The sequence below is a fragment of the Acanthopagrus latus genome, chromosome 18 (assembly GCF_904848185.1).
Source record: "Acanthopagrus latus isolate v.2019 chromosome 18, fAcaLat1.1, whole genome shotgun sequence".
NCBI lineage: Eukaryota > Metazoa > Chordata > Actinopteri > Spariformes > Sparidae > Acanthopagrus > Acanthopagrus latus.
The window spans coordinates 4,731,281-4,753,707 of NC_051056.1; the positions used below are offsets into that span (position 1 = coordinate 4,731,281).

Sequence of the window (22,427 nt, forward strand, 5' to 3'; positions counted from 1 at the left end):
ACAGTTTGTCAGGCATATAACGAGTCCCAGGAAGCCCCAAGATCCCAAATGGATTTGTAAAGACTAATTACACCCCTCTTCAGATGGGGTGTATGCTAACACTTTTGGCTAAAGCAGATAATGTGAGGATTTCAGTTTTAAAAAGAGTGTACTTAAACGTATTTTCTGATCCATTTCAGATTTCAAGGCTTCTGGAGACTTGGATTATGCTGAATTAACTGCACGGAGCCAGTTTTATATATGTTTTGGGTTGTTTTCTTTATGTTTAAGTCCCCAACCAACTACTTCAGCTGTTCAGGGGGATTCTGAAGTGATGTTTTGCTGTACTCTGGAAAGATTTTATGGACTTCGAAACTTCCCCTGACTTTCTATGGACATGGGGCTGAGTAGGTACTGACTGGATTTTAATTTGCGAGTGAACTGTTCCATCAAGCCAACATGAAAAGGAAAACCTGAATGTTACTGTGTTATCTTCTATTTTCTTTAGTTTCCTACACACTTCAGGAAGCAGCATCATGTTTTTGTTCTCCATTGTTACAGTCAGGATGAGACACAATTGCAGGACACTTTCCAGGGAAGAAAAGCAGAATACCAAAATACCTGAGGCTGCATTGCATTCTGGTCTAGTTCCAGTGAATCCTCCATTGTATCCTTGTTGTCATGATAGCAGCTTTTGAAAGAAGCCCTCTCAATTACTTGTGCATGTGCAGTTGAAAGGAAGTTTGAGGATACATTAAATGCTATCAAACCTTTTTGAAGAAATATTTCGATTGATGTAATATTGTCTGATTTTGGCCTGAAGAAAAACCACACGGCGGCTAATTGGACCCCCAAAGAAATGTAAATCAAAATTAGCTTTTTCCACCTGTTTGATTTTCAGGGAACACCTCCCACTTAGCTGGAAACAAGACTCACACACTAGATACTATCAAGCTTTTGTGATGGAAAAAGAAAATCCACAATTATATTTTCCTAAACCTTGTGTAACCGCACCCTTCAAGCCACAGAAATGAAACAACTGCCGTGTTTGAGTCACATCGTCTTGAGTCATTAAGGCAGCCGAAAAAAAGAAAAAAACTCTGAGATTTTTATGTACTGCTTTAATGGGAATTGTTGTCCACAGCAGATAGAAAAAAATGTCTTCTGGAAGCTCTGTCTCATTGCTGAATCACACTTTGAATCCCTCTTGCTTCTTTCTTCCTCCTCCATTCCATCTAACCAGCTGTTGGAGCTCTGAAGTCCAGTCACGCTCTTATTTATTAACATGGTCAGGATGATGGAAACCCGGCTGTTATCCTCATTAGAAAGAACTATTCAGTGGCTATTGACCAGTTGGCCATTTCAATCGCTCATAAGATGTGATTCTAAGCAGTCTACATGCTCCCCACCCCCCAATTTTCAAGCATAAAAAAGCACATTTATAGATAATCAGCCGAAAATATTGTTTATCTGTCATTTCAGTCCTAAATGTGTTCTCTTTCCATCCATCCTGTTACATCCACACAGGGGTTGTTTACTGTTACGGAGCTGCCATCTTGCTGAGAGCAGTGTCTGGTGGAGAGGTGATAGCATGGCTGGCCTACGGGAAGCCACCAAGCTCCATTCATCTGTCTCTTGCTTTTATCATCCAGCTCTATCTGTTCCCAGCTGCCAAACTATTTATTATTTAATTTTATTCTCTCGGGCTTTGCTGCCTCTCCTTCTGCTGCGATTTAGAGTTTGAAGTTCTCTGCAGGATGTCAAAAACAGTAGTCATATATCAGCAGAATCACAGTTAAAGTTGGGATGTGATGATTTAATCGATTCTTTCAGTTGTCTTTGGGTTAAATTTGTGTCCTTTTTTTTGGCCTCGCTTATACTCACTTAGCCATACTGTGCTACATCACTGGAGGGTTGGAATCTAACTTCCAATACACTTTTTTAAATCTCGTAATTTGCTTTTTTTTTCAAACCAAGACATAATTTCCATTTTGCATGTTCTGTCTCGGTGGGCATTTCATAACCAGAAACGCTTTATCAGCATTACCAGTATGTTCGCACATTCAAAAGCACTCAATGATATTACCTGACGATGTTATTTCGATTAGACGGATATTAATTAGATTTCCTGGTTAATAATCAGATTCCACAGTGAGTGGGAGAAAGCAGAGAAGGCAAAAGAAAGTTGCACAAATGACAGAAGTTAGCACAATGTACAATTCACTTGGCAATCTAGATGCAGCATTATCATAATCATTAAACTAATAATATATGATTATCCTAACCTTTCTCACTCTATCCATGTCTCTCTCTACAGTCTCCAAGGTTAAATGAAGCTCTGCCGCACACAAACACCGATCAATCCCACCCGACATGGGATTAGACTCCGATACGCTGCTGTAAATAAGTGGCATATTGACGGACAGGAGAGAGACAGAGACACCGGGGGCTTCATCTGTCGGCATATCACTCTATTCATTATGTGTGTTTATAACCGAACACCGTCCCACTGTCTGCTCTGCTGTATTAGTCTGATCAATAGAGTATTGGCTAAAATATAATATGCTGGAGCGGGGGTGGGTGCTGGGGGCTGGTGGGTGGCAGCAGAGATATGGAAATCTGAAAAAAAAACAGATATCCCTTGTTCCTTTTTAAAGTCGATGTAGGTGATATAGGGGAGCGTATGAAAAAGTACATATACATTTACCATCCATGAAATGATACACAACGATACAAAATAAACCCTAACCCAAAATAAACAGAAGGTTCAAGAAAGGACGGAGAGAAACATTCAGAAGTCAGAACCGAGAGAAAAGACACGTGAGAAGAAGAGAAATAAGATTTAAGAGATGCAAAAAGGAACGTCAGATAAAACCTATGGAACAAAGAAGCCGTGAGACTAAGTAAAGTAAAAAGCGAGAGGGTAAAATGGAGTGAAGGAGCGAGCAACGTGAGAATGGAAAAAAGAATGGCAGAGAGAGGAAATGGTCTTTAACCGTCTTGTCTCGTTATTGCGTCTGTCTCATAAAGATTTTCTTGTCAATACAAATATCTTTTACACTTAATGTACTACTTTCAGTCAACTGTGTCAAAGTTTTGTGTCGACAGCAGGAAGACAAACAGTCATTCAGGCGTCAGCTAATGGGGATCGAAATGAGAATAAAAACCTTAAGAGACACAGAGTCAGGGAGTACAGACAGAGACAGTCTGTGTTTACCTCACCTGCATTCCCATCATGCCTTGCCTGTCTTCATCTAACCAATACTCTGCGATGCATCGCAGCATCAGAGCAATTTCCACCAGCAGAGTTGCATTACATAGCCGATGATCTGGATATAAATGCTACTTTATCTCTTTGTTGCCGTCTTTTATTCTCAAGATGCACTCAATTTAGCCTCTGTAATGGGACCAAGAGACATCACTGGGCCTGGAAACCTATAGACAATCAATGATCCAAGGTTGGCTTTCATATAAGGAAAAACAAGAAGGGTATTCCCTGAATTCATCCAGCAAGGGCACCTGATACCGGAGCCACAGGGCTTTTGTTGGCACTGCAGAAGCCTTGGGATGATCCAAACTAATGGACTGCTTCCACCTTCATGACAGAGAATATAACAGGGTTTTATGGTATGAAAGCATCCTCTGAGACATGTTGAGAAACTTCAGATTTCTGACACTGCATGTTCCAACTTTGGAAATATTGGACCAACTGACCCGAAGGCCAAGATTCATTAGAGGTCAGGGCACTTATCTTGCTGAACAAGGTCATTAAATGTATATTCCATAACGTAGCCTCACTGTAGATTTCTTTACTTTGTTGGAAAGGCAATGCAAAACATAAAAAAACAAACAGCAGATTCAGGATGATCATACACTGGTTGGTTACATTTGGGAATCTGGCCTCAAACGTTGGTAAAGCCCTTCATAGAGCAGTTACTTTCTCTGAACACCGCACAATAGAGAAATGTTTGGCCGTCACATCTTCCTGTTCAGAATGTCCAACTGACGTGCAAACCTGCTGAAGGCCAACTGAAAAAACAAGATTTCTCTGGAACATTATATTCAGAAATTAAAAGCTTTCACAAAGCAAGCCACCCACATCTCATCCATAACCTTAACCCAAGATGGAGAACAGAAATTCCAGTGCATCTCTGGGGGGCTGTAATTTATTACTAACCCTGATCACTACATTACAAATTTTTAAGCATATATTAACTTTTGAAAGATCCACAAGATGATATTATTGCTGAATCACTGTTGTTGTGATCGGGGCGCCAGCTGACAAATCGGATTTGAGAACTTTACAGTTAAAATCAAAGCTTCAGATTGCCAACGATGTGGATTATCCTTAAACCTGAAGCAATCTGGATTTGAATTTGTTAACGAAGGAGATTCTTTTCTTCTGCAAGCGCTTGTTTGTGCATTCAACTTTGCATGTGCACTTCTAACACATTGTGCATGAACTTCTAAGTGAACCAGAGGCATCAAATCTCAGTCAGTCCACTGATGAATCTTATTAATAGGAGTCTTTTCATTTAAAAACATATGAGAGACGTATATGCATATGGTATTATTCTGATGGATGTTGATGGCAGCCTGTAGCTGATAGAATGCATCAGTTGCACAGTATAACAGAACCGTATTTTGATGAAAAAGCCCCACCTCAAAGAGCTCATCTGCTGTACTGTAGTGGATGGAGGCCGGTGATGCGTCCGCTGGCTGATCGTTGCACCACTGTAGCTCGCTGAGACAGTTGACGCTGTCAAAGTCACTGGTGTCCAGCTGGGAGAGGTCGATGTCCGGGAAGTCAGTGTCCAAACGGTCCGAACACACCTCCTCCTCCCCATACTGAAGACGGAAAAAGAGAGGGAAAGGTCACTTTAGTTAAACATCGAGATTAAAGCAAAATTCCCAGGCGGTTTGTCTTTTTTGAGATGCTACAAAAAGTGCATGAGTCAAAGCTGGAGGTGCTGATCACAGCTGGAAAGATCCTTGGTGAGAATTGAATGAGGCGGTTTGCGCCACTCGTGCCTGCTGCTTTGCTCTGTGATCACAAAGGAAATTAGGTTTTCTCTGTAACCATTGCTCTGTGAAGCACAAGCTAGCAAACATGGGAAATAATTCCATTCCCTCAATGAGACTGCAACAATTTGTGTTTTCTGTGAAGATCACTGCTCAGCGCAGCTCCGCCGTTGTTAGAATTAGGGGTTCAGTTCCCATTGGGGTATGCTGTCTTAAATATGTATGCAGTTGGATTTCTGTGGGGCACTTTGGCTAAAAGCCTCCATCATCTGGCATATACTGTGTATCATTACACCGTTCACTGTTGGAGTCACAAGGAGCTCTCATCAACAGCCCCTCATCTCTCAACAGCTACTCATTACAGATAATGAGACTTTCATGTCACAGGAGGTTCAACACTGAAACCAATAGAGGCATCTGTCCCGGCACAATGCAGGATTAGTCAGAAAAATGTCACATACACCAGCAGCACTTATCTGCAAATGTCTTCATGCATTTATCCTGCACATCTCCCTGTGGCTCAGAACAAAGTGCAAACGTGACCCAAGAGGTCTTGAGGTGATTAGTTCCACTTCGTTGGTTGGGGGAGTGTTAATCAGTGAAATGAGCTGCTCTGTTTAGTCTGTGGACTTTGGTCACGTTTGCACATGGTTGGTCAACATTCAATCTGTTTTCTGTGTTCCTTATTAATCCCAAGAATCATGTTAACCATGTACAGTTTACTAGAAAGTAAATCATTTCCTCCGTGCACACAGAGTGTTAAACACAATCCAATGAGGATTTATTCATCCACAGATTAAGATTTAAAGCTAAAGAAGAAGTGAAATGTCTCCTTATCACAAAAAAATCCTGAAACCCCTTCAAGAACCAATAAACTCTCCCAGACTCCTTTAAAGGATGGCCTGGCCCTTTAAAAGAAACCTGACACCCCCAAATGACCCCTTAATTCCTAGAAGAACTCTACAGAGAGACCAAATGAATGACCCTGTAAGATGCCTGGGCGTCCCTCCAGTAAATGTATTGCCACCTTAAGACACCCTGAAACACCAAGGATCCTCAAATTGTTCTTACCAACACATGGAAACTTCTTGAAATCATCCTCAAGATCTCTTCAAACAAAAAACCCTTAAAACCCTGCAAGAACCCCTCTTTGTGAGCTACTAAACTAATGTTCAAATCACCGCGTGGTCCGCAGTCACAACACATGGCTGAGATTCAGACAGAAACACGAGCCACGTCACTGAGAGAATAGAAAAAGAAGAACAGCAGGAAGTGTGTGTACATGATTCAGTGTGAAGGGAAGTGACTGCGGTCTCTCGGGGGAGGAGAATGAAGGAGGAAGAAGAAAACTTTTTAGACAGAGGAAAAAAAAGTATGAGGAGGAAAGACGGGAGAACAGGAGGCTATGAGGGGAATTAAAGCTGTTCAACTGGATTTGTTACAAGCATTGCAGGTTCCGCAGTAGAGCAAAAGATCAACGTCCCATTGTCTGCATGATGAGGATGCACACTCTTTACTGGTCTTCCTCTCATTCACGTAAACACCCACACACTCACACAATTCCTTTCCCATTCATCTCAATGGGCGAGCAGACACGGTCCACCAGTTACACCAACCATCTTTCAAACTGAATCAAACAGACGATTTTCATTTACTATCAGGTTTCCTCAGCAGTAATCTCATCTCTGTCTGACTGAATATGAACTGCATATTGACTCTCTGGTATTCTGTCCCTGAACCCTGTGGGTCAATATTCTGCCCCAGGGCAAGAAATAACTTTATTCAGTGTTCTAGTGATACGAATATTACAAGCACAAGTGGTATTGATGTAAAGCCTCTGGTTATACTATTACAAGGTTTTGCCCTAACAGTGTTGCAGCCTTTGCCAACAAATAAACCTTAACATCTACTATACATATACATATACATATACACATATATATATATATATATATATATATATATATATATATATATATATATATTATATATATATATTATATATATATATATATATATATATATATATATATATATATATATATATATATATATATACATATATATACATACATATATATACATACATATATATACATACATATATATACATACATATATATATATATATATATATATATATATACATATATATACATATATATATATACATACATACATACATACATACATACATACATATATATATACACACAGCCTTATACAGCCTTATTGCCTTATTGCGTTGTATTCACGAGTATGGTTCGCAGTGCTCTGATCTACAACCTCATACAACTCAAGTACAAATGTTCCCATTCTGCTTCACAGTGTGTGTGTGTGTGTGTGTGTGTGTGTGTGTGTGTTTATTTGTTTAGTGTGAGGAGTGTTTATTTGGGTCAAGGAATGGATAGCATGAGCTGATATCATTTAAGGTTTCATAAATTACAGAGCAGAATTACACAGTAGAGTGGAGCAGACACGATCAAAGAGCCAATCAGCAAAATGGAGAGGAAAAGAGAGGATGGAGTGATGGAAGGAGAGGAGTGTAAAGAAAGGGGGGATGAAGGGATAAGGAAAGACAAAATGAAGGAGGAGAAGGAGTTGTAGGAGAGACGAGGAAAGAAATCAGCAAGGAAAAGATGGAGAGGGAGAAAAAGAGATGTGGGTCAGAAGAGAGAATAAAAGAGCAATGGAGGAGGAGCGATGGGGAAAAGGATGGAGAGAACAGTCGTGACTTGATAGAGAAGAAGAAGAAGAAGGGGAGAGGATGCCCTCTATAAGACCCTCCCACTGGTTCCTCTCCCTCCAGTCGCTGATGCAGGTGTGTGTTTTCACCTTTTATGTGTGTGTGTGTGTGTGTGTAAGTGACTGTGTGTGTGTGTGTGTGTGTGTGTGTGTTAGTTAACATGCAGCTCACATCCCCCTCACGTGCGCCTGACTCATCCCCCTTCACCACTCCTTCGCTCAGCACATCCTTCTCTCTTTCATCTCATTCGCTTCTCTGCTCCCTCTTCCTTCATGTTACCTCCTTGACTCCTTTCCTCTTTCCTTCACCTATTCTTTTCCTTTCATAATCTCATCTTTTTTGTCTTTCATTTTCTACTCTCCCTTTTACTTCCACACATCTTCTTCCTCGTTTCCTCCTCTCCTGATATTAACTTGAACCCTTCCTCCCACCATTTTCCTCTTTTCATTCTTTGTTATCTTCCTTTCCCTTTAATCTTTCCTTCTTTTTACCTCATGTACCCTTCTCCTTTGAATCCTTCCTCTCCTCACTATCCTCACCAAGTATTTTCCCTCCTTCTTTTCTTGCCCTCTCCTCCTTCTTGCTGCTCTCTAGCATCATCCTCTCTCCTCTTCTTTTCTTTCTCCTTTGCTGCCCTTCATCTTTCTCTTTCAGCTCTTCCCTTTTCTTCCCTGCTCATCCATCTTCTATTCCCCCCCGTTCTCGAGTCCTTCTCCCTCATCTTCTGCTCGACTTCCGTCTTCTCCTCCCTCATCCCTCTCCTGTTTTCTCTTCCCTTCTTTCCTTCATTCTTCTCTCTCTCCTCCTCATAAACTCAGAGGACAGTCTGATTGATTTTCTTTGTTTCCCTCTCCGTCCTTCTCTCCATCGCAGCAGTCAATCAATGAAAACATCCTTGGGCATGACACACATGTTTCTAACTGGTAATACACAAATGACACATGTTCACCTGTCGCACCATAAACAAGTTAACCGGACACACACACACACACACACACACACACACACACACACACACACACACACACACACACACACACAGCGCAAGCAGCTTCCAAACAAGCTACGCATGTCACGTGATGTCATCTTTGTCACATTCAGATACCAAAGCGGTAATCTGCTGCCTTATATGACACTCTACTGGTGTCTCCGGCTCTCTGTCACACACACACACACACACACACACACACACACACACACACACGTCACAAGCTAACACACACTCAAAACAATGGGACATCCCACACATACAACAACACATATGTGGCTGCAGTTTGAACATCCTCTCTGCAGCAGAAGATGATAGGCGACCCGGGGAATGCGCTGACTATGACTAATGATGAAGCCCGTGACAGCTACACAACATGACTCGAGACGCCGGGAGGAGGAAGCAGGCGACAAGCAACACTTTTTTCTCTGCACCGCTCTTATTTCCTTTTACTAGCAGTTCTGTGATTTACATGATGGCTGAAAAAAACATGTTGAATTTAATGTCCGAGAGCATTCACCTCAGAGCTCACACAGGGAGGTGTGTGTGTGTGGTTGCTCGTAAGACAGGTGTGCTCATAAACAGTGGATACTCCGCTGGAAATCTCACAAAGAAAATCCGAACATTATCCGAACTTGTCACGACTGGAGACTTTTGAATCCAAGCTCTCCACAGAGAGACTTTTTGGAGGAAAACATTCAAGCCTACTGCTGGTGTTTGCCGCTTCAAAAAGATGTTTAGTCATGTCTTCTTTTAAATGGGACTGAATAAGACCAACATCTTCCAGAGGAGGTGGCACAAGGCAGTACAGCTTAACAGCAAATCCAGCTTACTGCACAATAGACCATATTCACACGGGGGCCGCTCTCCTCTGACGTCAGGGGTCTAGGGGTGGAAAGCTTGAATATCATACTGCCGTGACAAATTATCATTTCACCGCTTCTCAATGACTAACTGGAAAGACTATAGTTAAATTGTGAAGGAACATCAGCCATTTTTCAGCAATATTTCAGGGTAAAATAACATATTAATGACTCACTAGCATTCGTTAGGTAACAGCTAATGTTGGCATTCAGCCACTTCCTAGCTAACATAGCTAACATTAAGTGAAACACACTGGATGTAATCACAGTAATATTATCTATGGAGTGCTTGAACACTAACCATAGCAAATGGGTTATCAATTATGATACCTTGAAATATGGCCCAGTGTCCTTCAGATGGTCACTATCCATTATCTTTTCGCAGTTGTTGATCAATCTGAAAGCAGTTGTTTATCTGACATCTAACATTAGCACAGCATTTGAACCTCCCACCCTGAACGTGATGTCAGAAGAAAAATGGCCACTGGAATCTGGTCTATGGCATCCAGAAAAAAACAAGTGACTCAATTTGAGGTGGAATGACAGGGGACACCATCCCCTTTGTTAGCCAAAATGAAAAACGCACAAAAACAACACCCCCCCCCCCCAAAGTGCTCAGTCATCCTTCCCTGGGAATAAAATAAAGAAATAAATGTGTTATGCTTACTAAGAGGGAAATAAAGAGGAGAAGAAGTGGCTTATTCTTCCTGTTTGAATACACTATAATAGCAGTGGCATAACACAATAGCATCTCAGGAATGAACACATCACTCAATGTGTCTCTGTCTGAAATCTTTTATGGCTTAAATGGAGCATTAGAATGGGCAGATTAGGCAAATGGGCATGAAATTAATGGAGAATCCAGGCACCTTTCAAGTGACTGAAAGGGCACACTTGAGGGGAATTGGAATAAGTTCGTTTTGAGTTTAAGGGGTTTATAAACAGAGGCAAATATCATGGAATTATGAAAGGAAATACAAGAAAGATGCTGAAACAGAGCAGAATAAATGCTAATCAACTGAGGAGAACACGGTGAATTTACAGTATTTACATCTACAATTGGTGCTGATGTGATGCAAAACATCATCATTGCTTATGACCTTTGTGAACCTATAATATCGACTTGCTAGTGTGTGCTAGGGAGGGTATCACAGTGTGATAAAGGCAGTAATGGGGGGGGGTGGGGTGTAAGAAAAAATGAAGTGTGGTGACTTCCATTTGTGGTTAATCTCTGCCTTAGTAACAACAGCGAAAACCTACTGGCCCGTTCAGTCATAAAAAGCCTGCCGGGACAATCGCGCATTAAAACGTGTGCTATTAATAGCAGGCCTGCACGTGGGAGAGCTATCTGGGCTAAAACGAGCGAGTGGATATGGAAAGGCCAGCGAGAGACTGTCGCGGTGCTCTAGAATGTTGAATGTTGAATGATGCTGGACTGCATCCTTCACTTCTATCTTTACAAACGCGACACATTCTTCCGAGGGTTATCTCCTGTATGGCTTCTAAGCTTCACGTCTTTCCAGTGGTTTTCTATGAATAGCATGTGGAATTATCTCATTGGTTGAGTGAGGTGTTTTGGGGGTGGGGTTAAAGAGTCCACTTTTCCTGGACTTAAAGCTTAAAATGTGAATCTCTGGAACTGAAGAAACACTACATGCTACTGAACATACAAGCTAGTTAGCTTAGCATAAAAGGTCAAGCTAGTAGTTAGCTGCTAACTGCTAACTCACAGCATCCAATACAGTATGACAAATGCCATATTGACTACCTCAACAACCGAGTCGAGGAAAATGTATAGCTAGAGCAGCTGGGACACAACAACGCTAATGTAGCTGATACACACTTGATTATAAGGGTTGCATGTCGGTTATTGAGAGAGGCTTCTGGGGTCCAGAGGGTAGTTATTGGGCCTCATTCTCAAAAAATAAATTACATTATCTGATTATGAAGTGCACTTATTAATGTCTCCATAAACCGGGGGATGGGGATGAACGCCGCAGATAATTCGCACCGGATCCAGTGCACATTGTAGATTTTCCGTATTGCAGCACCAGTCCCTTTTTACAGACTTTTGTGACATAAATCGTGGCAGACGTGGTTGTGACTGATGTTCGTAATCTCGTTTTTTAGTCCAAACAAAATAAGCACTTCACATAAACCAGCACTGACTTGGTTCTGATAATAATGTGAAACTTTATTGATCCATGCAGAGAAATCAAAGGCCTGGCTGTTGCTTTCCTGGCAGCCCTACAGGAGGCCCTTTGTAATGTTATGTAAGGTCAGTCACAAGCCCGGTCATGTGCCGCTGAGTCCTCGCCAGTGTTCTGGACTGTCCAAACTTCCCTTTAGAGACACACACACTCGACACCCCCCCACACACACACACACAGATACACCGCCACCTCCACCACCATACAAGGTCAAGCTCTCTCAACCCTCGGCTGTAGATCACAGGAGGTTGAAGGCAAAAAAGACCATAAGTCTTGAATGTGAGAGATGATTTCTTAGGTTTAGCGAGTACATCAGCTGCTGTGTTACAGGAATAATTAGATCCGACCCTGTAAGGCTTTGGTTCCACTACTTTTGAACTGCTAAAATGCTCTGGATCAAGAGGTTTTTAGACACGCTTGCAACAAAGAAAGTAGACGCTGTGGAAAGCACTTTTATTTACTGCAGGGTTGCTGAACTAATTTTGTGCACTATATAACTTTGCTCCTTTTTCATGTACCAGAAGTGTCAAGCTGCTGTCTGGCACAGAGTTAAATTTGGTTTTTGACCTTTATAGACATGACAGATGTGCATAACTGAACAGAGCAGATATATTTTTCATTTGATTTAGTCAATCAGTTGATCTATTTGAGCTTTTTGAATAAATTAATCCACTGCAAAAGCATAATGTCATTTTCTGTTTTGAAGAAGCTGCTTCGAAGCTTTGCTAACCTGACAAGAGGAAAATCCTGAACACCTCGTTGCAAGAGTATTCAAATCTCACATTTGACTGAGCATCAATCCCAATTTCCCCTGCTACAATTTACAGACAAGAGGAAGAGGCTTTTCCAGTCATAACCACCACAGATTACAATGTGTTCCATGTAATCAGAAATCAAAGTGATACATTTCAGTATACTGGATCTGCAAGAACTGGAACGTTCTCCAATATCTAAACCACGTTTTGTAACTTAAATGAGCCAAACTGATGCCTTAAAGCTGTCTTTGCGGAACAGTCATACAGAAAATGGGGAAGGCGTACATGTGAAGGTTAAGTGACAGACCAGCGCCCATATAGCTGAAAAATGGTGATGAGAGGAGCCGGATGGAGAATTGTAATCACTTTCCAGCCTCGTACACTGAAGTGACATGGAAGATATAAAGCGGAGTGCCAGGCTGGGGACTCCGTTAAGTGTCCCGCTGCCTTAACTCTCACTTTCTTGTAGGTCACTTTGGCAGCAAGTGGTTTATAAATGACACCTCAGATGTCCCCGCAGCACCGTATAAACGTATCCACTCATGACCCCCATCAATGAGGAAACCCTGTACGTGAACATCAGGTAATGATAATTGAGGAGATATTAACAGATTTTATTTTCCCTTTGCAATCCAGACAACTCTTGATCTGTTTAATGCTCCAGCTTTAGGGTGACGTCTTAATTGCTGTAGAACTGCATTTCCCAGAGTACAGCTGTGAGTTAAACACTGTGAGTGATCTCACCTTTGGGTGTCCCCTTCAGTGGATGATTTCTTCATTTAAAAATGTTAAATTCACCCTGCGCATGAGGAGCTTATGTCAAGGACACAAGGCATTTCAAAAAAGAAATGTGAACGTCTTATGACTGTGTGGACATATGTCGTGACCTTCTGAGGGGCCCCTTTTTCCTCAGGTTGACAACCAATGCTTCAACATGACATGAGGCATCGCCTGTGGCTCAGTAAGTAATTTGTTGACAGGTAATGAGAAGGGAAAGCTGCACGATTTAAACTTCCCAACTCATTTTTCTCCTCTGCTGCCAACACAGAAGGGATGTGCTTAATTACTGCGAACAAAAAGGATGCCCCCTCCGTCTGCGGCCCCCCTCCATATTTAATAAGGGCCACAAAAAGCCAATTATGTGCTGTTTGATTATTGAGGTACAAAGTCAGACAATGAAAACTCACAAGGGTACGGACGGCAGCTAAATTAGGATGCAGATCAATAGGAATCATTATCTCACGCTGTTTAATCTTTATTTATCCAGAGAAGCTTGACTGAGCACCACAATGTGTTTTTGCAGCAGCAACCTGCTTTACATTCACAAAGTTAACACGTATTCACAGCGGGAACAGCTCAGTACAAACGCTGTCGTCTGCTGCAGCTTGTTTCCTTCCTCCAAAACAAGATCCCAAACAACCCCTGCGACCTTGCGACCTCATTGTTGTACTACAGTCCAGAGCTGCAACTGATGTTTCTGTCATGATCGATTCGTCTCATAGGTTATCTTTATGTATGAAAAAATTAGCGGAATAATCATTTGCTACATGAAATGTTAGAAAACTGTGACAAATGCCCAGTTACTAGTGTTCATGTGACACTTTTCTATCCAACACTTCAACACTCCAACACATCCCAAAGTCATCAAGAGTCTTGAATTTGAACTGAAACTGAACTGAATTTGATTGTCAAAATAGGTGGAAACTAGTTTTCTATCGATTATCGATGATATTGAACTAAGAATAACATAGAAGAGAATAGAAGAACCATTCCTTACATATGAAAAGTATAGTGAGAAGCAGTTAGTGACCGTCAACATGTGGCTAATTCTAACGAATTGAACCTTTTAATATAGTGCAAAAAGTTCTCATTTGAGAAATTCAGCTATCGACCATGGACGATTAGATCCTCCCTGTGGATTTGATTTTGAATCCTCTAGGTACACACCAGTGAGGCATCACAGATGCTTGCTTGTGGACTCACTTTGGTTAAAACCAATTCTATCAAAAGCCTGAAGAGAGAGACAGCAGAGGAAAATGTTTCAAAGAGAAAATGACAAACCAGCGGGTTGGTCTGATGCTCGGAGATTCACAGAGACAGAAAGTTTTTCACTGCGCTCCCTCTGGAGTTTCACTATTCTCAGGACAAACGGAAGATGAATGAGTGAGGAAAAAAATAAATGGAACAGAAAGGAGACATTACCCAGAATGCAAATCTGATTCTTTCATTCAGACGCTGCACTTAAACACAGACAGATATGTGTGTGTGTGTGCATGTGTGCATGGCTGTGTGTGTGTCTGTGTGTGTGTGTGTGTGTGTGTGTCTATATTTAGCTCTTATCCTGGTCTCATGACCAGTTCTTCCACGGGCTGCCAGTGACTTGAGGAGCTGCTGCCAGACACAGATGACCCCTCACACACATACATACACATCTTACAGCTTCACGATGCAAGCACATGCAGATTACTATGGAATGAATCAAAGGGTGCATGCATGCGTGTGTGTGACCTTGACGTGCAGTGCTGCCTACCACAGGACAGATAGTAATTTATGTGAATTTATGTCTTTGTCTCTCACACACACACACGCACACAGCAGCTATCATGAATGAAACACTAAACTGGCAGCCAGTGTTACTTATTACATTCCTCCGTAAAGGGAATGAGTGTGTATGAACGAGAAATAGTTTGAAGAGAGACAGCTGTATTACATCTGCCAAACATTTAAAGGAACAGTCGGTCTAATTTTCCTCTTAAACTCATTTAGTTCCTTCCATTTCCTTTGACTCTGTGAATGACCAGCAGGCGACTGAGCGTGCAAACAGTCAGTAAGTTATGAGGTCAAATTAGATGTGTGTGTGTGTGTTTGTGTATGTCTGTGTGTGTGTGTGTGTGTGTGTGTGTGTGTGTGTGTGTGTGTGTGTGTTTGTGAATGTGCTGTGATGAGCACAAATGAGGCCAATTGAGAAGGAAGTGGGACGCTGCTAAAAAACCAGAGTACTGGCTGTTCCCATCATTGCTGCTCCAGGATGTGTGTGTGTGTGTGTGTGTGTGTGTGTGTGTGTGTGTGTGTGTGTGTGTGTGTGTGTGTGTGTGTGTGTGTTCATGAAGTGCAGCAGGGTAATATAACTGACCTCTCGCCCTGCTTAGATGCCCTTCAGTAAAACACTGAGACCCCAGCAGTTTCAGCAGCTGTTTGGTGAATGTTTTTATGCCAATCATATTGAGAACAATCTAAAATAACTTTCTAAGCTTCACGACTCTGCACCTACTTAGAACGCTCATTTAAATCTGGTGCCAGAAGATTAGAGTCTGTATTCTCGGCTTCTTTTTGCATATTATCAGTGAAAGGTTCTTCATAAACGTGGGCTTGCTGGTGCAGCACGTAACTACTTCATGGGAAGTGACAACAAATGGCAAGTCACCCTTATCCGGTCACTAGTTCCTCCCAGATTTATCTCACAGGGGGACCTTTGCTGTATCCAAGGTTGAGAGCCAACCAAAATAGTTCTGATCGGTCTCAAGAAATACAAACAAGCACACACAACACAGTGGTTTTTTTATACCCCTGGAGGTCTGACTATGTGAGATTATCTTCCACCAGGTAGCAGGAAAGCCTATCATTACTATCAGCCTGACCACAAACCTGCGAGTCACATCTGACTCTTTCTTGCCATAGCCTCTCTGTCAAGATCATGTTAGGATTTTATTTTAGGGGTCATCCCAGATGAGCTGTCATTTTGCTGCTAGTGCACTGGAATGACAAAACAAACAAGGTTAAAGTTGAAGCTTGAACCGAACGTGGAGCATAGCGGAAAAGTGTGTTGATCCAGGTCATGGTAAATCTAGGCGCTGCATCGTAGGCAACTGGACTTGTTTCAGACGCTGGGAAGTTTAGTGGAAAGGCATAACTTCAGCGCGATGAGAGAAGTGAGAGGAGTCGTCTCTTTCGCACTTATCTTGTTGTTTTCATGGGTCTTTCTAGAGATTTCAACTCAACTCATCTAAATTCTCCCCAGCTGTGAGAAGCTTCTTCATTTCCATACTGCATTGCATTTTTGGAGAATGGCTTCAAATAGTTAATGGACTTGCATTCACATAGTGCGTTCCAAGTCTACCGCTTGACAACACTTGTCACGTTCACCCATTCACACACAGACTCATACGCTGATGGCGAGGTGCCGACCTGCTCATCAGGAGCGATACAGCCTTTCCTATTCAGAGCGCCCCTCGACATGTCCACCCTCAGCCATTCACACACACTCACGCACCCATGGAACAGCCAGCGGGAGCAAATTGGGGTTCAGTTTCTTGCCCAAGGATCAAACCACCGACAGTCTGATTAGCAGACGAACTGCTTGACCTCCTACAGCCAGGCTAAATTGATAGCCCACTCAAAAACTATACTATGTCGAGGCAGTCAGGCCGACTTTATCATATCTCGGTTTGTCACTTTTCCAGTCCAATCACCCTATGTACTAAAAAGGCGCACATCAAATGACTGCCACAAAAAAAAAAAAATCCTGCCACCGATCATGTGTCGGGGGCTTTACTTTTCTTTCATGTGCGCTACAGCTGCAATAATAGTTAATCCAGGAACTTCATCACTAATCTGAATCTGTGCAAGAATTTTACTGCTCTTACTACATGTGAGGGATTAAACGTAATCCAATTAAGCATTTGTGACAAATTTGGGAGCTTTACTTTGAGTTTGCTCTTCATATTCCTCTCCAGAGCGAGGACTACTGCGCTGACCTTTGGCCTTTGACCTCATTACTGTCAGAGGCTTTCAGTGTTTAAGAAGGTAATAAGAACTGATGAAAAGACACAGATAGATCGCATATTGACTCACTGGTGAAAACACACATCTACATACTGTCCTCTTTGTTCTTTCTGTCCATAACACACACACACACACACACACACACACACACACACACACAATCTCACATCATCAAAGGTCTCTCTCTCTCTCTCACACACACACACACACACACACACACACACACACACACACACACACACACTCTCACACAAATGCTTGCTTCCATCGTATCTTTATCCCTCTATCACACACACACACACACACACACGCACTCACACAGTCTCCAAATGATTTCTGGCCTTCAGTCAATACAACAAGTGTTATTGAGTGCTGCTGATGCCGCTTCCAGTCTCAACTCAAAAACACTCCAGAGTTCAATCAAATGCTCATTCTCTCGCTCTTGTTCCTGTCCAACAATCTACCGCTGCCTATAAGAGGTGAGACTCTCCGAAGCTTGTACAACAACAGGGTCGGGTAATAAGAAAAGTTCCAGTTTGAGTCTTTTTAAAGTTCCCACAAAGTCAAAATCGATGTTTGTGTTTTTGTCGGTTTTATCACATATGTCTTGCCCTTTTCCTCACCCTTACTTTATCAGGCTCAATGATGTTAAAACAACATTTTGGAGTTATTCTTAATGATATTTTGGAGTGAACAATATGATGCTGCAAGGGATGATTACATAGGAGAAATTAGTACTTGTAAACAAAGAAAGTGAAACTGGATTATATTTCATGGAGAAACGCATCTTCTGATGCTTCGCCTAAACTCTGGACAGCTAGCTTTACTCGTTGCTAAAGTTGCTCCTAACTGCTGCTAACCAGCAGACTCCCAATGATCGCCTTTGGACCTTGGCTGTATCTGAAAGTGTATATGGAGGCCAGTTACAGTAAAGAGGTGATTTATGGAGTTGGAGCTGGTGGACAGATGCCTGTAGCTTTGTTACTAGAGTGAGCGCTAACTGCTGTTAATGTGGCTGGCATGAGGTAGGTCTCTCGGTTAGCAGTCCTATTAGCATGCTGAATGCACATTCAATGCTGATAGCTACTTTAAACACTAATCAATATCTGCCCCATGTCCCTCCTTATCTGCCTGCTTCACAGGAAACATAACTGTGTCGAAGCTCAGAGCGCTCTGTGCCGTTTCATTGCAGCTTTCACAGTTTCAATTCAAGTTCTGTTCGATTTTAAGGCAGGAAACCTTTTGTTTTTGACCTGCCATGCAACACTTCCTCTGAAAAGTGGCCTGGGCCAAAATCAGGGTTTATTTGCATTTTTATCATTGTGTTTTAGATTTCATTGGAATAAATTGTTAATTATATGCAGCAAACTTTAAAAGAATAAAACATTGGCACATTGGTGATTTTTGTTTTGTTTCAGTGCTTCAGTCTTTACCTCTTTTGGCTCAAAAGCATCCCAGAAGAGAAGAGAACAAGGCACTAATGCTCTGATAACTTTCATAATGACCCTCATCAATATTGCTAATGACTCCCAGAAAAAATCCCATGAACTCCAGCCAGTGCCTTCCATAAACCTGTAAACTGGGAGAGGGTTGCATCATTGATGGGGTCTTAAAAATCACGGTTTTAATATCAAAAACATAGCGTGATCGCCAACAGAGTCACTGTCTTTGGTTAATTCAAGGTTCCTACGGGTCACTGACCGTTTGGAAACCAGTCCGTCTACGGCTCTTCCTTCCTGCTGGGAGATCTGTTACACTGATCTCACCTCCAGCCAACCTCTGTCATTCTGCAACATAATCTGGCTCTATCCCTCCCTCCACCTCCTCCACCATCCCTCCATCACACCATCCCTCGGCTACGAAGCGGCGCAGAAGCTAAATCTGGAAGCAGCAGCGTAGGTGAACCCTTGCCTGTCCCCGGCATGTAAGAGGCTAATGACGGAAGGATGGAAATACACACATTAAGCCAAACAGACTGTACTCCAGTGAACAGGCAGATTTTACTGCAGCACAGCCCTTTGCTGTATGTGTGTGAGGTGTGTTTGCCTGTGTTATGTTTTCCATATCTGCTGCTTTATCTGCTCAGCTCAGCCAGGATTGGGTAAATGACCTCAGCTGCACACAGATGCATCGGATCAATCTAACTGATACATACGTAACAGACAGGATCCCGCCCACTCCACACAGCCTCGTCACTAAGCACCCCGCTTAGATTAGCAGTCAAGGCTAAATTGGACTGTTCCACTGGCCGACGGATAAAGCCACAGCCAATCAAGAGCGTTAGAAGGGCAACGCAGCTCAGTGAAACAGGAGAGGGGTGGGTGGGCGAAAGATGCTGAGCTGGGAAGCACGAATGGAGGGTAAATGTGGAGAGATACCAAAATATTGTAATGTTGAAAGAGTTCAGCTGAAAAGTCAACATCAGAGCTTCCCTGAAATATTCATTACCTTTGATTAAAATCAAACTCACAAACAGAAGTTCTTGAAAAATAGATTTTGTTTGATTGCTTTGAAATAGCTTATTCCATCTAAACCCTTGTTCATCTTTACTGGGGTTTTTTTTTCCCAATTTCACAATGCAGGTTTTTTTTAATGCGAGCTCATTTTTGCTATTTCATAATAAATAAAAATCCTGTGAGTCAATATGATGAGAAATGTCTTTTCAGATACCAAGTCCCTATTTTGAGAAAGTCACTCATTGTATTGACTTAGAGGATCATTTTTTCCTCATCACACTGGCAGAAATGGGTTTCCACAGCTTTTAGCTGTGTTCCACATCACAAAAGAATCTTCCTTTTCAACAAATAGTTCTCTATTGAACATAACTGTAAAGTAAAAACACAAAAATCTGGGTCTGCTACATAAAATCAGGCTGATTTTGTTAAGAGCTTCTTCTGTTGTTCCTGTGAGTTACATTTGACTTTTATCTAATTAAAGTAAAACATTCTGCGCTGACTCTGTGGTTCAGCCTGTCACAGCTAGGTAACGGGAAACTAACAGCTACAACAGCTCCCAACAACTTGCTGCACAACACGTACGGTAGATTTACCAGTAAACAGACAGAGGGCAGATAGAAGCATGTCTGCCACTGTGGCGTGTCTACGTCCGAGCAGACATACATGTGACACAAAGACGTAGATGTGGACACAGAGGGCTGTAATGGATTGATAGATGGCGTGAAGGGGTTTGTGGTGTGGCTCGAGTCCGAGTGCTGTGGAACTAGATATCGGGGCGGCCGGACACCCGAGACTGGAACATGGCCGACGCTGAGGGTTAAAGCCTGTTCAGTGGCAATTTAATCAACAGAGATCTCTCTCAGGGAATATGGAAAGCGGTTACCAGTGCTTAAAGAGATTGCAGAAGTCCACACGTTGGACGAATGACGACAAAGGACACAGAGGACATTTTGATGTGGAATAGATGTTGATACAACAGCGTGCACTAGAGGAAGGTGTCATGCCACCATTATACCATATTTTATCATCACACCCCACAGTCTGCCTGTTGACATATCACTCAAGTTGTTCCTCTGATTGAGTTCCATGTGACACGAACAGCTCGACTCAAAGTGAAACTGATTCAATCCTCTTAAACTCTGAGTGTTTCTGTAAACACTCCCTTTTCCCACCCAGCGGCCCTTTCTTTTCTTTCTTTCCACTCTGCTCTCACGCTGAAGTGTTTCCTTGGATGAGTCTGCCTCCACATCGTCTCTGCTGCCACCACTGCTCTTACTTCTGAGCTCTGAATCGGTTTTCCCTCTCCGATCATATTACCCAGCTACCTGCAGAGTCCAGGCAGCAGCTCTTTGCTCCTTTAAGCCCACCATTATCTCATCTTCATCCCCCTCCATCATCATCTTCACCCGTTCTTTCGCTCACAGCTTCTCCTCTGGTCCTCAAGGATGTTGATGTTCACAGTTTTGACTTGGCCCTGATAGTTTTACACTTTTACAGCTTTTTCTTGGTCGAAACTGATGTGTAATTCATGATGTTTTTCAGTTATTAATCACTGTTGCACCGCGCTTTCAATAGTAACGCAATAACACCTGGTTGATAACTTCAGCCTTTGGGTAAAAAGTGAATTGTTGGGTGAGAGGAACAATGTCACTTCCGTCTCTTCAAGATGAGACTGAAGCCAACAACTAATTGGCTTAGCTTAGCAGAAAGACTTGAGACGGGGGAACAGCTAAGTTGGCTCTGTCTAACGAAAAAAGAACTCGCCTAGCAGCACCTTTTAATCCAACAAAATAAGTGGGGTGTTCTGTCTCCACGGGTCTACTTATTCTACAAGCCCGTTGGTGGGTCCTGACCTCTGAATGCTCCTTTTTAAAATTTTAAACAAACGAGGGATCGATGTTGCTAACACAAAGTTTAAAGACCTCTTGCTTTTCTATGTGCAGGGCCTTTCCTCCGCTGCTCCTGGACTGAATCCATCACTGTGAGGCCGGTGTATCTGATGGCATTCTCAATAGCATTGTTAGCAATTAACAGCATACGCTGATCCCGGCTAACCGGTAGATTGGATTGGCTAGCTGTCCAAAACTAAACACTCAACTGCAGCTTCGGTTTTAAATATATCATCAATCATTTCCTCTTCTATCCTCCCCTACTCACAACTTTACCTCTCCATTCTTTCTCATTTGCTCCATCCTTCTTTAATTCCTTCTTTTTTGTACTCCTTTTGTGTCAACGTCTGCCTTCTGACTTGTTTCGACCTTTGCTTACAGTTTTACTTATCCTCGCCTCTTAGAAAAACCTCTCGCTTTCTCACTTCTTCACTCCACACATGTAACCTACTTATTCCACTGTGTTTAAACCCTGCCTGCACTGCCACGCTATAAATCTGTCTCTCAGAGTAAAGACTACCATGTGACCTGTAATTCCCCATCTTCTGTTTGGATTAATGCATGTGAGTCCTATAATATAATAAACACACCAGACATCATTAGGAGGCAACAATTAGGAATACCCACAAACCCGTGCAGAGTCTTGCTTCTCATTCCCCCCCTCCATCTTTCTCCTCCTTTACCTCCTGTCACATGATGTGGACGGTCAAAGGCATGACACTCATTATTCCCTGCAA

The 22,427-nt window shown here is 42.3% G+C and overlaps 1 protein-coding gene across 1 annotated transcript in view; it reads right to left on the minus strand.

Annotated features, from left to right (window-relative positions):
• ppargc1b (peroxisome proliferator-activated receptor gamma, coactivator 1 beta) overlaps positions 1-22,427 on the minus strand; it is a 94,874-nt gene that overhangs the window by 25,586 nt on the left and 46,861 nt on the right. The window contains exon 2 of the mRNA XM_037076985.1: positions 4,642-4,827. Within this exon, the coding sequence (XP_036932880.1) occupies positions 4,642-4,827 (186 nt within the window). The remainder of the gene's footprint in view (positions 1-4,641; positions 4,828-22,427) is intronic.